The 15,098-nt window shown below is 47.3% G+C and overlaps 1 protein-coding gene across 3 annotated transcripts in view; it reads left to right on the top strand.

Moving 5' to 3' along the window:
- Positions 1 to 7: 7 nt before the first annotated feature.
- MRRF (mitochondrial ribosome recycling factor) overlaps positions 8 to 15,098 on the top strand; it is a 71,184-nt gene continuing 56,093 nt past the window's right edge. The window contains exons 1-2 of one of the 3 annotated variants that reach the window (XM_004613347.2): positions 8 to 78; positions 8,020 to 8,218. In XM_004613347.2, the coding sequence (XP_004613404.1) occupies positions 8,035 to 8,218 (184 nt within the window). In that variant the 5' untranslated portion in view covers positions 8 to 78; positions 8,020 to 8,034. Of the gene's footprint in view, positions 79 to 7,673; positions 7,810 to 8,019; positions 8,219 to 15,098 lie in introns of those variants that run through there. The other 2 variants (XM_055135286.1, XM_055135291.1) reach the window with 2 other exon arrangements.

The raw sequence follows: 15,098 nt of genomic DNA, 5'->3' as shown, positions 1-15,098 counted from the left end.
CACGCGCCTGCGCCTGCGCCTGCGCCGCCGCCGCCGCGGGCGCCTGAGCCTTTCCCTAGTGTCCCCGGGCGCCAGTGGGTGAGTCGGCGCGGGCACGAGGCGCACGCGGGGACGGGTGCCGGGAGCTCGGCTCGGACCTCGGGGGCGCCTGAGAGGACCGCGACCCCCAGCCCGGCGCGCGCTCCTTGCGAGTCCGGCTTGACCTTTAAGGCGGGGCGGGGCCTGCGGGTGGGGGCGGGGCCCGGCGCCGCCGCCGCGCCGACCCTCCGGGCCGGGTTGGCCGGGAGTCCTAGCCGGCACCCGGGTTGGGGGGCTGCGGCCACGGCCTCGCGGGGAGGGCGTGTGCCTGGCACGTGGCCGGCCCAGGCTGCACCTGCAGCATCCCACCTGCTCGCCCGAGCACCCCCAGGAGCGGCTCCCGGGTGCGGAGCCGGGAGAAACCCCCGAGCACGTTAGCGCGGTGGTCAGTTCGGGGCAGGTCCCTGCTGGGGTAGGCGCGGCCCCCCCCCCCCCCCCCCCGGCACGGAGAGGAGAGCGCGGGAAAGAAGCACTGGCGTGGGCACAGCCGCCTGCAGCCTTTCCGAGGCTAGTCACTGAGCTTGCCCAAGAGTCTGAAGTCTCAGCTGTTCCTCACTGTTCAGTTACAGTAACTCCGCGAAGTTCTGCATCCCTGACCTCAGTTCTGTTATCCCGTAGTCCTGACCACGCCGGTACTGGCGTGCACATTTTGCAGTTGAGATTGAGGTCCCCAGCGTTTGGCCTATGTAGGGCCACATAATCTAGGAAGCTTTGGAACCAGGACTTCTGTCTTTTTATTTTTATTATTCCCCCCCCACCCCCCCCCCCAATGTTTGGTACTTTTCCCCCTTTGGCCACGCTCTTCCCAGAATCTGGCAGAACTTTATAGTTGGAAAAAAATGAAAACCTAGTCCGATCGTTCAATTAACAGTTGATGGAACAAAAGCAGGGTTGGAGAAATGACTTACTCTGTAAGTCCCCAGGGTGGTTGAGCTGCCACGAATAGTTTTTTTGAATACGAGGTGGCTGGATATCCAAAGAGGAGGTTTGGCAGGAGGAAATCCAGATTTCCTAGTTCTTAGACAAAAAAAAAAACAACCTCTTTTTCCACTTGGTGGAGTGCATCAGCCCTCTTTTGAGCGTGCCAGGGATGCGGTTCTGTTTGTACCAATACCTTAACGTGGCACTGAAGTTCCTGAAGGACATGCCCTTTTTTTTTTTTTTTTTTTGCTTTTTGGGTCACACCCGGCAATGCACAGGGGTCATTCCTGGCTCATGCACTCAGGAATTACCCCTGACGGTGCTCAGGGGGACCATATGGGATGCTGGGATTCGAACCCGGGTCGGCCGCGTGCAAGGCAAACGCCCTCCCCGCTGTGCTATCACTCCAGCCCAGGACATGCCCTTTAATCTCAAAGTGAAAATCCAATAAGTAAGCCGAGAGATGTATTAGGGTCCAGGACCTGCTTTCTGGAGACCGAGAATCCAATTTTTTTTTTTCTTTTTGGGTCACACCCGGCGATGCACAGGGGTTACTCCTGGCTCGTGCACTCAGGAATTACTCCTGGCGGTGCTCGGGGGACCATATGGGATGCTGGGAATCGAACCCGTGTCGGCCGAGTGCAAGGCAAACGCCCTACCCGCTGTGCTATCACTCCAGCCCCCGAGAATCCAATTTGGATGCCAATTTAGTGTTGTTAGACAAGCACTTAATCTTTGTGGGCTTTCGCTCATAGATTTGTTAGATACATTTAGCATCTTCCTTGTTCAGGCACAGAGAAACCCTGGGATACAGCAGTTTCTGACACTGGAGGTCATTCCTTGCGTGCTGATTGTCTTATGGAGGGAATGAATGCAGTCGTTGAATGTACGACTCGTGGTTAAATAAGGGCTCATGTGGTTAAATAAGGGCTATGGAAAAGCACGGGAAAGTGGTTTCCAGCTGTCAATCCAGGGACCGCTCCAGGGCCATACCTGTAAACAAGGTTAAAAAAAAAAAAAACCCTCCCCCCCCCCCCTCTAAGGTGTTAGAAAATGGTCTACAGGACATTTTACATAGCTGGGCCAAGGAAGGTGTCCTGAGAAAGTGGTGCTGAATTTGCAAATTGAAAGGAATGTGGGATGCCCAGGAGGCATTTGAAGAGGCGGGAGAAGCTACCAGCAGCTTGAATAGCACTGAGTGCAGAGCAGGAGAATGAAAGAGAATGAGATTTCACATTGCTTATTTGTAAACTAAGGGTAAGGATTGCGACCAGTTATTGTGAGACTGAGGTAGTACACATAGAAGTATTTTATACAGAATGCGTGTTTGCATGTGCACACGTCATATGTTTAAAAACGCACAGATTCTGGAATTGGCCTGGGAGGGGTTGCTGGGGCAGTGGATAAACCTGGAGTTTGTGTTCCTCATCGTCTTCCTTCTGAAATCAAAAGGCCTCTTCTGTAAAGAAAAGGGAAATTATAGTTTTTCGACTCTTCATTTTAGAAAAAAAAATATATATGCTTCAAGTAGTTTGGTTGTTTTTGTTTGTTTTGGGGGCTAAGCTGGTGATGGTCAGGCATAACTCCTAACTCTGCGTTCAGGAATTATTCCTGGTGGGGCTCGGGGAACCATATGGGATGGCAGGGGTGTAACGTAGATCAAGGCAAGCACTCACCTGCTGTGAAAGCTCCCAACCCCTCAAGTAGTTTTTAAAAAGACTTAGTAGTTTGAATAATGCCTTAGTAGCTGCTATTTATTGTGTACTCACTGGGTACCAGGGATTATACTGTTTCACATACACAGTATAATATCATAGTGGAGAAGTAGACTTTGAAGCCTGAATGATTGAAATCAAGGCGTGGGCAAATTGTGCCACTGTTTCCTCATCTGTCAGATGGACATAATAACGACAGTTGTAGGTTTGTCATGAGGCTCAAATTAGTTAATGTATGAGTGTAGCACTTAGAATTATTTCTGGCACGTAGTTACCACTATGTAAGTAGCATTGTAGTGCTGTCGTCTGGAGCGGGCACCAGTAATGTCTCCATCATGAGACTTGTTGTTACTGTTTTTGGCATATCGAATATGCCACGGGTAGCTTGCCAGGCTCTGTCATACGGGCGGGATACTCTCGGTAGCTTGCCAGGCTCTCTGAGAGGGGCGGAGAAATCGAACCCGGGTCAGCCGCATGCAGGGCAAACACCCTACCTGCTGTGCCATCCCTCCAGTCCTATGTAAGTATGTTTTATTATTATAAAACATCACTGTCATCCCGTTGTTCATTGATTTACTCGAACGGGCACCAGTAACATCTCTGTTCATCCCAGCCCTGAGATTTTAGCAGCCTCTCCTTACTTGTCTTTCCCAAAGATTGGAGGCTCTTTCAGGGTCAGGGAAATGAGACCTGTTATTGTTACTGTTTTTGGCATATTGAATACACAGGGAGCTTGCCAGGCTCTGCCGTGGTTATAAAACATAATATTTTCTTTTGTTTGTTTTTGATTTGGGGTTACTCCTGGCTCTGCGTGTCAGCTCAGTGCAAAGCAAATGCCCTATCCGCTGTACTGTTGTTCTGGCCCCCCTAAAACAGTAATTCTTTTTTTAAATTTTTTTTATTTTTTACTTGTTTTGCTTTTTGGGTCACACCCAGTGTTGCACAGGGGTTACTTCTGGCTCATGCGCTCAGGAATTACTCCTAGCGGTGCTTGGGGGACCATAAGGGATGCTGGGAAACAAATCTGGGTTAGCTGCATACAAGGCAAATGCCCTACCCGCACACGCTCCAGCCCCAGTAATTCTTTTTAAAGACATATTTGTATCATTGTGAGAAAGATGCAGTGGAAACTATGGCTCAGCGATGCTAAAAGAACTACCCAAGGTCGCACTGCAGTGAGCAGAGGAACTGAGATTTCGGTCCCAGATTGCATCCAAAGCCCAGATGCTTCCCGCTACATAGCTTCTCCCTGGAGGTTCATTTTGCTAGGTAAAAGCCGGGCTCCCATAGTAGTTTCTTTGCTGGACATTTTGGTATTGGTTTGAAAATCAGTATGCATGTTCTTAAGGCAAAGGGCCCAAAGAGATTGCCTTTACTGAACTCACACTTTGAGATTTCCTGACTTCTGTGCAATTAAAATACTCCTTAGGCATCTCAGCAATGTGGTTTATTTATAGCATTGTCTTCCGGTTCACGTGTTCTGGATCTGCTTTCGGGTGTTGCATTTTCTGTCAAAGGTTGTTTATTTCTAACCCATTTTTATTTCCTGTTTCTTTGTGGATTGGTATTATGACCTACAACAGGAACACCAGGAAACTTAAATGGAGTAGCTCATTTGAGACCCTGTAGATTAAAAAAAAAACCAAAACAAACCCCAGCAAAAACCACACATTATTGTGCAGCCATATTTGGAGGTGTGTGGAGGGCCTGAGCTTGCCTATATTAGGCAAAAACCTAGATTTAGAAACCTCACTTAGAGCCAGGTCTTTGTAAACAGTTTGCTAAAGTAGGGTGGGGCTGTGAGCGCCACACCTTTGGACAGTGTAATCTAATTGAACCCGGTATCTTCATGGAAAAATGGAGATTATGATGCTCTCTCTGGGGCATTATTGCAGGTTAAATGAAATGATACGGTACAGTAAACAGCCCAGGCCTGACTTCAGTGAGTTGTAACTTTTGATAATAATGAAGAGGAAGAAAGAGTCCTTCCTTTAGGAGGTCCACCTTTTTGTTGCCTTTGTTTTGGGTCTCACTTGACAGTGCTCAGGGCTTACTTCTGGCTCTGCGCAGGGTCATTCCTGATGGGACTTGGGGAACCGTGTGGGTGGTCCAGGGTTGGATAGGGTCAGGATGTGCAAGGCAAGCGCCTCCTTACCCACTGTGCTCTCTGGCTCCAGATACAATTGTTTTTCCTGGCCCTGCACACTCTTCCTTCCCTACCCCCCCCCACCACCATGGTGACCACTTCTGGTGACTTGCAGTTGTGGGGGGCTCTGACCATCCAGTGCTAGGGCCCAGGCTCGGGGAGCTGCGCATGCCCAGTAGTGCTGGGGTCTGACAGGCCCATATCCGGCTGTGTTGGAATGGTGGCGAGGGTGTGTGGTGCAGGGACTCAAACCCAGGACCTGGTGCTTCAATCCTTGAAGCTCTCTCTTTGGCTCTAAAAAATAAAACTATCTAAAGAAATTATTTTTATTTTTATTAATTTTTTTTCTTTTTTGGGTAACACCCGGCGTTGTACAGGGTTTACTCTTGGCTCTGCACTCAGGAGTTACTCCTGGCGGTGCTCAGGTGACCATATGGGATGCTGGGAATCGAACCCGGTCGGCTGTGTACAAGGCTGCCTACCCGCTGTGCTCTTGCTCCAGCTCCTCATTTGCTTTTTTTCTTTTTTCTTTTTGGGTCACATCTGGCGATGTACAGGGGTTACTCCTGGCTCTGCACTTAGGAATTATCCCTGGCGGTGCTCAGGGGACCATATGGGATGCTGGGAATCGAACCTGGGTCGGCCGTGTGCAAGGCAAAGGCCCTACCCACTGTGCTATTGCTCCAGCCCCCTTGGGTCAGACTTTTTAAAGTTACTTTTTAAAAGTCACGCCCAGCAGTGTTCAGGGGTCACTCCTGGCAGTGCTCAGGAATACCCAGGATCCAACCCAGGTGGGTTATGTGCAAGGCAAAACTCCTACCCATTGTTCTATCGCTCCTGGTGGTGGTCAGGGGACCATATGGGAAGCTGGGAATCAAACCTGGGTCAGCCATGTACAAGGCAAATGCCCTACCCGCTGTGCTCTCGCTCCAGCCCCTCATTTGCTTTTCTTTTAAGCAATTTTTGATATTCATCATCAGTTAAGCAAATACTATATTCTTGGCATGGTGCTAGGTGTTTTTTTTTAAAAAATCATTAAAGATATATATACAGTCGAATTCACAGACATTTGAACATCAGTTCAATTGGAAAGGTGCTAGGTGTTTTACATGTATTCACTATTTCATTTTAAGAAGTTGTAGAGAGAAAAAATGGCTTTTTTTGTTTTTCAGAATGGGTAGTGATACCCAGAGAGTTGGGGTGAGTTACCAAAAGTTGAAATTCTCACTAGAACTCACTGTCTCTAGGCTACTCTGTACATCAGTAATTACACACATAATTTCTTTATTATTTCTGACCCTGGCTTGAAATCCCTTAAAAGAAAGGCGGTAACTCTCAGTAGGTACCCTAGTTTTTGACTCCTGCTATCTGCTAGGCACTGTGCCAGCTGGTGTACTTATATCACTTCATTTATTTCTCCCAACCCTAAGAGATAACCATAATTATACCTAGTTTATAGCTAAGGAAACCAAGGTACAGAGTTATTCAGTTAGCCAGGACGGTATTGTTGGGGTTGGATTTTAAATCTTTCTGACCTCTTCATTTAGGTCATTCTACTACATCAAAAATTTTGGATGAGGGTTTTTTTTTTCTTTGCTTTTTGGGTCACACCCAGCGATGCACAGGGGTCACTCCTGGTTCTGCACTCAGGAATTACCCCTGGCCATGCTCAGGGGACCATATGGGATGCTGGGAATCAGACCCGGGTCGGCCGCGTGCCAGGCAAATGCCCTACCCGCTGTGCTATCACTCCAGCCCCCAGTTTTTTTTTTTATTTTTTATTTTATTTTATTTTATTTTATTTTTTTCTTTTTGGGTCACACCTGGAGATGCTCAGGGGTTACTCCTGGCTTTGCACTCAGGAATTACTCCTGGCAGTGCTTGGGGGACCATATGGGATGCCGGGGATCAAACCCGGGTCGGCTGTGCTATCGCTCCGGCCCCTCCCCAGTTTTTTTTTAAATGAGTTATGAGAATATTTTTTCCCCATTTTGGGCCACACCCAGTGGTGTGCAGGGGTTATTTCTGGCTCTGTGCTCAGGAATTACTCCTGGTGGGGTTTGGGGATCATGTGGGGTGCTAGGGATCAAACACGAGTTGAGCATTTGCAAGGCAAGCCCCCTATTCACTATTCTATTGCTCTGGCCCCTGTTTTTTTTTTTTTTTTTTTTGCTTTTTGGGTCACACCCGGCGTTGCACAGGGGTTACTCCTGGCTCATGCACTTAGGAATTACTCCTGGCAGTGCTCAGGGAACCATATGGGATGCTGGGAATCGAACTCGGGTCGGCCGCATGCAAGGTAAACGCCCTACCTGCTGTGCTATTGCTCCAGCCTCCTCTGGCCCCTGATTTTTAAGGAGAGTTTCTTCCAGGTATTTGATGCTAAGTGTTCATAATTTCATAGCTGCATGTTAGCCAGATTCCTAGTAGAAGCTATTAGTGCTACATTTGTATTTGTCAGTCAGCTAGTTCTCTGGTCTATCTCCGAGGTAGCTTTTGGCTCAAACATCCTTCCATGGTCAGAGGCCCGAGTATAATGTGGAACTTGTGTTAACACAAAGCGGGGTACATTTCCCAGAGCTTCAGTTCTATGACATGGAACCTCAAACTTAAACCAGGCTTTAGGCACACATTAAAGTGCGCTCTAATTGGTAATCAGTGCATAAGGAACCAAAGAAAATTTTAATTAAATGCTGTCGTGTGAATTTTCCAGTCATTTTATGCCTGTTGAAATGGTTTTCTTACATCGTTTCAAGTCCTCTTCTGGTGCGCTGCCCTCCTTCTTTATAGTATAACTGTGTCCAGATTTTCTGCCTTTTCTCACTCTGGGGTTGAGTTTGCTTATTTAGAGCAGAGGCTGATGGACACTCACTTGTCATTAGAGGTGTATGGTGCGTGGGAAAGAGCACGTGGATTTGGTGACCTACAGACTTCGCAAGGGAAAGCTCTGTGAGTTTTGGTGTTTCTGTCTTATGAAATGGGCTGTCGTATTTCCTTGAGTAGCTGTTGGGAGGAGGACTCGAGAGCCTTAGATTGCCTAGTCTGGTAACTCAGCTGGTAAGATTTGCTCAGTACAGGGGACACAGTCTTCTCTGGCATTGTGATAGAGTCAGTTTGACATAGATCTTTCTTTCTCTCTCTCTCTTTTTTTTTTTTTAGTTCCCGTCTTCAGCCATGGCCTTGGGTTTCCGGTGCTTCCGCTGGGTCCAGCCTGCCCTCGGCAGCTCCCTTGCAGCCTTCGTCAGACCCGTTTCCGGAGTTCCACTGCAGACAGTGAGCGCAAGCAGGAATGGCCACAAGCAGCTCATGACCTGTCCGGCCGTGCCCATCCGTCATTTTGCTACCAAGAAAGCCAAAGGTAGAGACGTGGGACCTCTGTCTTTAATTCTGTCCTGGCGTTGGCGTAGTGGGCAGGGGACCCCAGAGGAGTACCCAGCCTCCCGCTCTGCCCAATGAGGACCCGAGACCTCGGTTCACTCCATCAGGTCACAGGTCACAGCGACGAGCTGGCATGTTGGATCTATTCTCTCCTCACCCAGCTGCCGGCCGGGCTCTCGTGGGGCTTCAGGAAGCGCTCCGTTCCATCTTTCAGGTTCCCAGGCAGAGGGTATGAGTGCCACGCAGATGAGAGTGTTTGTGGCCGGCCTCAACCTCCTCGCTCCTTATCGCAAGATCTGTGCTGGGAGTAAAATTAGAACCAGAAGGTTGCTGGGAGAGCAGGTCTAGAGCCGTGGATTTAGATGGATGATCTTAATGGCCTGTCTCGCCCGGGAATGCGACCGCTGGGCGGCAGCTCCAGCTGCAGCGTCTCCTCCTCCGGGAAGCCTCTCGCTGACCTCCTGGACTGGGCCAGGACCCTGGTGCGCAGCCCTTGGGGGCTTTGTCGTTTCATCTCTGATGCTGAGGAGAGCGCAGTACTCGTCAGTTGTCGGGCTGACGACTGTTGCCCAGATGTCTTCCCTGCTATGAGGGTGGGTCTGGTCCAGCGCCTATCGGGGCCTGACACTGATGAGGGGTTAGTCCCAAAATTTGCGATGAAGGGCGGAGCAGGTGATAGAGTGGATGAGTTCACCCTCCAGGATGGGGCTGGAAATACGTTGCTCAGTATTCTTTTTTCCCGTGGGCTTTTGTTTCAGGGTTTCGTGCAGGCCTCCCCTTTTCCTCTGATGGGGAAATCGACGAGCTGCTGAAAAGTGCCCGATGTTCTGTTACAAGTGATGATAATAATCTCTTTTGATCTGTATGCAGTTATTTTGGAAAACGTCACTTACATTTAATAACTAAATACTCATAATTATCCTTTGAAGGAATTATGTTGGTCCAGAGAAGAAATTCCTATGTTGTTTTTTGTTGTTCTTTGTTTTTTTCTTTTGTTTAATTTTTGAGTCACCACTGGCGGTTACTCCTGGCTTACTCCTGGCTCTGCACGTAGGGATCACTCCTGGCGGTGCTCAGGGCACCATTTGGGGTCCCAGGGATCAAACCTGGGTCAACCACATGCAAGGCAAGCACCTTCCCTGCTGTACTATCCCTGCGGCCCAGTTCCTGTCTTTCTTGAGTGAAACACAGACCTCTCCATTCTGCACACGAGAAAGCTGAGATCCAGGTGTCGACATTGGCCATTGCTCCTTAGCGGCAGAGCTGGACAGCTGGGCTCCTGCCACCCCAGCTCCTGTCTCCTGCCGCCCCGTTCCAGCTGTAGCCTGTGAGCACCTTATTATGAGAACTGGCTACTTACTTAGTTTCTGTAGTCTTTCACTTACCTTTGTAGAAAGTCTTTGGTTTGCCTTGTTCTTTTAGCCCTATTTGGATTCTTTCATTATTAGGAATACCCCGTGGATTGGGTTATTACCAGAATTTGCTTCATGATATCTTTTGTACAACATGAATTTTTATTCTGCCATGTTTCCTAATCTTTTTCTTTATCATCTGTGCTTTTGTCTTTAACAAATCTTTCCATATCCTAAGGTCAGAAAACTGTTGCATGTCTTCGAATACGTTAAAGCCTGATGCTTTCCATATTGGGTTTCTTAAACTGTATGGAATTTTCTTTCTGAATATGGTGTAAGGTGGGAAGTGTGACTTTGAGTTTCATTTCTCCATGGGTGCGTCTCGGCGTCCCGTAGTGGTTTGCTCGTTCTTACTCTGGGACCTGTGATCCTCCTCTGTCATGGCAGGCTTCTTCTTATATTTATGGCTTCAGTTCTGAGTTCACAGTTTAGGTGAACTACTCACTTAGCTGTCCTTACGCTGCGTTCCTTGCTATCTGAAGCGTGCTCCTCAGCTGAAGTTTTACTCTTTTTTAAAAAACCAGGCACACTTCTCTTTATGCAACCGAGGTTGAACTGTTCGGTATGAGATGCCAAGACAGGCCTCCAATACATGGTGCCTTGGAACTGGGCATCGAGGGAGTGGGCCAGGGCCCCCAGGGCGCGTGTGGATGCTGCCAGGAAGTTCACAAAAGCAAGAACTAAGTCCAGAGCACATCAGAATGTGTCCCTTTTAGGGTTCCTGCCAAGGAGCCCCAGCCCTCAGGTCTGGAGCGAGGAGGCTCAAAGGGCCCTTCACCGCTTTGCGTGCGGGAAACCTTGCTTTACAGACAGAAACCCGCGCTTTTAAATCGCACAACGCGTAAACAGCTACTTTTCCCTTAACATAAGCACTCACAGTAGAAGGTAACACAAAAGTTCCAGGGGAAAAAAAATGTTTTAAGCAGGAAGTAAAAAAAAGCCTGAAATGTTAACAGAAGCTGAAAGCTTTTTAGTTTTTAATGTTTTGGTTTTAGGGACATACCTGGCAGGGCTTGGGGCTACATGGCGTGCTCGGGGGCCCGTTGGTACCGGGCCATTCCTTGCCCCTGCCCCCCCCCCGTCCGTGCCCCCCAACCTCTCCCACCCTCGTCCCCCAGTGCCTGTGCTCAGCTGTTGAGGCATATCTCTGAGCCATCTCTCTGGCCTCTAACACCCTGTCGTTGAGCCAGAATTTTGATGGATTAGCACAGAGGTTCCCAGATTTACTTGGCCTGCCACCCACTTTTCAGAAAAACAAAATTTAATCAGCTCCCGCTCTGGAAATCTGCCATCTTTAATGAAACAAACACAAACACACCCCCACATACACTTTTGCACCTGAGGCTTCTACCTACCCTGTTCCGGTGGGCTCAGGGAACTGTGTCAGAAAGGGTTGGGTAAGAGTAAAAATTAGATGAAAAAACTTGAGTCTGGACACATACAGCAGCTTCAGAGTGTCTCTCCCTGTTCTCGAGGATTTTTTTCGACGACTTTGTGATTCAGACACGCTCTGGGCTGCCGTGGATAGAGTCCTTGAAGGCAGGTGGTGGTTCTGCCTTTGTCCCAGCTGCTTTTGCCACCCCCCGGTGGTGGTTGTGGCGAGGGGCTGGCAGACAGGTCTGGTGGTCCCCTTTCTGGTACCTGATGGGATGGGATGACCCCGCAGTGCTCAGGGTTTACTCACTCTGGCTCTGTGCTCAGGGATCACTCCTGGTCGTGCTCAAGGGACAGTATACTTTCCCTGGGGTGTAACTGGGGCTGGATGTGTGCGAGACAATTATTTGCCTTACCCCTGTGCTATCATTTTTCATAGGATATTGTCAAGAATTTGCTTATTTTTTTAGTTAGTACTTTGTAAGCAAATATATTCTTCCCCTATTTTCCTAAGGGTTTTTGTTTCCAATGGTATTGGGTTGTTTTTTTTTTTTTTTTTTTTTTTTGCTTTTTGGGTCACACCCGGCGATGTTCAGGGGTTACTCCTGGCTCTGCACTCAGGAATTACCCCTGGTGGTGCTCAGGGGACCATGTGGGATGCTGGGAATCGAACCCAGGTCGGCCGCATGCAAGGCAAACACCCTACCCGCTGTGCTATCGCTCCAGCTCTCAGGGTGTTAAGTGTTGATCAAATGCTCTTACTGAGGTGATGGTGTTCTGATCCGTTCCCCTTTTAACACCTGGAACCAGCATCAGCAGCTTTTTCTGACATTAACCTATTTGCCTTCTTGGCATAAGCACCACCTGTTCGTCATAGAGAATGTGTGCGTACTTTGCTTGATATTATCATTTGTATATATTTACTGGGTTTCCTGTAGCAGCTTAGATTCACTGAGTTTTAATGTGAGATGTGTGCTAATTTAACTTTCTGATATGGGTGGGCGTAACTTTCTGGAATTCTCCTTGTCTTCTTCAGGTCTCAAGACTATTTCATCTTGTAACTTGAATTGGGCATTTCATCATCCATCCCTCCTTCCTTCCCTTCCAGTGGTGTGGTATATGGAGTTGGGTCTGTGAAGAGCAGAATTCTCAGTTCTTTGCATGGTTTGGACCTGCTGTTAGTATATATGCATACTTGTGGATAGACTTTAAATCGTGGTTCTGATTTCTTTTAATAATTTAAGACATTTTATTTTTATTTTTATTTTTTTTTTGCTTTTTGGGTCACACCCGGCAATGTACAGGGGTTACTCCTGGCTTTGCACTCAGGAATTACTCCTGGTGGTGCTCAGGGGACCATATGGGACGCTGGGAATCGAACCCGGGTCAGCTGCTTGCAAGGCAAATGCCCTACCCGCTGTGCTATCACTCCAGCCCCAATAATTTAAGACATTTTAGATTTTTCTCCTGTTCTTTAACTTTTAGTAAGTTACATGTTTTTAGGAGATTTTAAACTTTCCTAAAGTTTTCAAAATTATTGGTATAAAGTCCTTAATAATAGTCTCTTAAGAGGATTAAGATCTTTATTACTTTGATAACATATTTCTCTTATTTATTTTCATCTAAGTCATGTTTTCTCCGTTATTCTTTCAAATTTTTTTTCTTTTTTTTTGGGTCACACCCGGCGATGCACAGGGGTTACTCCTGGCTCTGCACTCAGGAATTACCCCTGGTGGTGCTCAGGGAACCATATGGGATACTGGGAATCGAACCTGGGTTGGCCGCATGCAAGGCAAATGCCCTACCCGCTGTGCTATCACTCCAGCTCCCTTCTCCATTATTCTTGATGAAAGTTTGTCAATTTAAAATACCATCTAAGGCGAACCTTTATTTATTTATTTATTTATTTTCAGGATTACACTACTTAGAAAAGAACTATTTTTTTTAAAAATTTTTTATTGAGTCACCATGTGGAAAGTTACAAAGTTTTCAGGTTTAAATCTCAGTTATACAATGCTCGAATACCCATCCCTTCACCAGTGCTCATACTCCACCACCAAGAATCCCAGTATAGCTCCACCCCGCCCCCTCACACCCCAACCCCCCCACGCCCCTAGCCCCCCCACCCTAAGCCCCCCCCCCCGCCTGTGTAACTAATAAATTTCACTTTACTTTCATTTTAATTGCATACAATATTTCAACAAAACTCACTATTATTGTTTGGAGAGTCTCTCCCCTAAAGTCAGACCTACTGAAAAGGAAGCATCAGATAATTTGTTTTCCATTGCTGAGGATGAAGAGGTATGAGGTTGAGTGCCCACACTTAGCGGCCTCTCAGTTTTGGGTTTCTGTAATTTAGTATTTTAGTAACTAAGTCCAGAGAGATATCTGCCAGAAGTTGCATCGTTGCCAACTTGTACTTCTCAGTTACATTATATTCCACATATGAGTGCAATCTTTCTATGTCTGTCTCTTTCTTTCTGACTCATTTCACTCAACATGATACTTTCCATGTTGATCCACTTATATGCAAATTTCATGACTTCATGTTTCCTGACAGCTACATAGTATTCCATTGTGTAAATATACCAGAGTTTCTTTAGCCAATCATCTGTTTTCGGGCACTCTGGTTTTTTCCATATTGTGGCTATTGTGAACAGAGCGGCAATGAACATGGAAATGCAGATGTCATCTCTACTATACCTTTTTGCCTCTCCGGGATATATTCCCAGGAGTGGTATTGCTGGGTCAAATGGGAGCTCAATTTCTAACTTTTTGAGAATCGTCCATATTGTTTTCCAAAAGGGCTGAACCAGTCGGCATTCCCACCAGCAGTGAAGGAGAGTCCCTTTCTCCCCACATCCACGCCAACATCGGTTGCTTTTGTTTTTGGGGATGTGGGCCAGTCTCTGTGGTGTGAGATGATATCTCATTGTTGTTTTGATCTGCATCTCCCTGATGATTAGTGATGTGGAACATTTTCTCATGTAAGGCGAACCTTTAATTTTGATAAACTCTCATTGATCTTATTGATTTTTCACTTTTGTTCTTTACTTTCCCTTATTTCCTTCTTGTTTCTTATTCTTTGAGCCAGTTTGCTCAAGTTTGACCTTTATTCTTGCAAGCTCTTCAGGCTATAAATTTTTGTTTCAGTCCAACTCTAGGTATCCCGCAAGCTTTTGCTACACAGTGTTTATAAATTACTGTCATTTCTAGGTATTTTCAAATTTATATTGTTTTTCTCAAGTGAGTTATTTTGAAACATTAAAAGATTTCAAACGTTTTTTTGTGAAGTTAGTTTAATCCCATTGAGGTCAGGGAATATTTTCTGCGTGGAAAAGATTTCTTTGATATTCATAAAGGTTTGGTTTGTGGGATAAGACGGTTGCTTTTGTGTGAAGGTCAAAGTATGCTTGAGAAGAACATGGATTCTCTTGAAGTTGGGTTCACAGTTCTATATATAATAATTAGATTAAGCTGGCTAAATTGTGCTATTTCAGTTTTCTGGTGTTTTTTGTTTTTTTGGTTTTTGGGTCACACCTGGCGATGCACAGGGGTTACTCCTGGCTCTGCACTCAGGAATTACCTCCAGTGATGCTCAGGGGATCATATGGGATGCTGGGAATCGGACCCGGATTGGTCGAGTGCAAGGCAAACGCCCTACCCGCTGTGCTATTGCTCCAACCCCTGGTTTATTTTTTAGACATGTTCAGTTTATCAGATATGAAGTCAGGTGTATGAAGATCCTCTCTCTTACTGTAGGTCCATCAGACTTTCCTTTCTTTCCAGAACATTTCTTCTCCTCCCTCCCCTCTGTTGTCTGGGCTGGGGGCTGCCACACATGTCTTCATGGGGCTCACATGAGCTGTGCGGCTGGGGGCGCAGAGGTGGCCCACGTTGTCGGGGCCTGGGGGTCACGTCGAGGCCCGTGGGAGACGCTGGGGGCGGGGGTGGGCTCTCAGAGCCCCCAGCTTGCTTGCCGGGCAGTTGGGTGACCCTGCGCTGCCCCCACACCTGCCTAAAGGCCAGGCGGCTGTGTTTCTCGAGGCTGGAATTCTGTCCTTCCGGTGAATG

This window comes from Sorex araneus, chromosome 1 (assembly GCF_027595985.1).
Source record: "Sorex araneus isolate mSorAra2 chromosome 1, mSorAra2.pri, whole genome shotgun sequence".
Classification (NCBI taxonomy): domain Eukaryota; kingdom Metazoa; phylum Chordata; class Mammalia; order Eulipotyphla; family Soricidae; genus Sorex; species Sorex araneus.
Note: the sequence above shows the minus strand (reverse complement) of the source record. Positions and strands in the feature narration are given on the sequence as shown.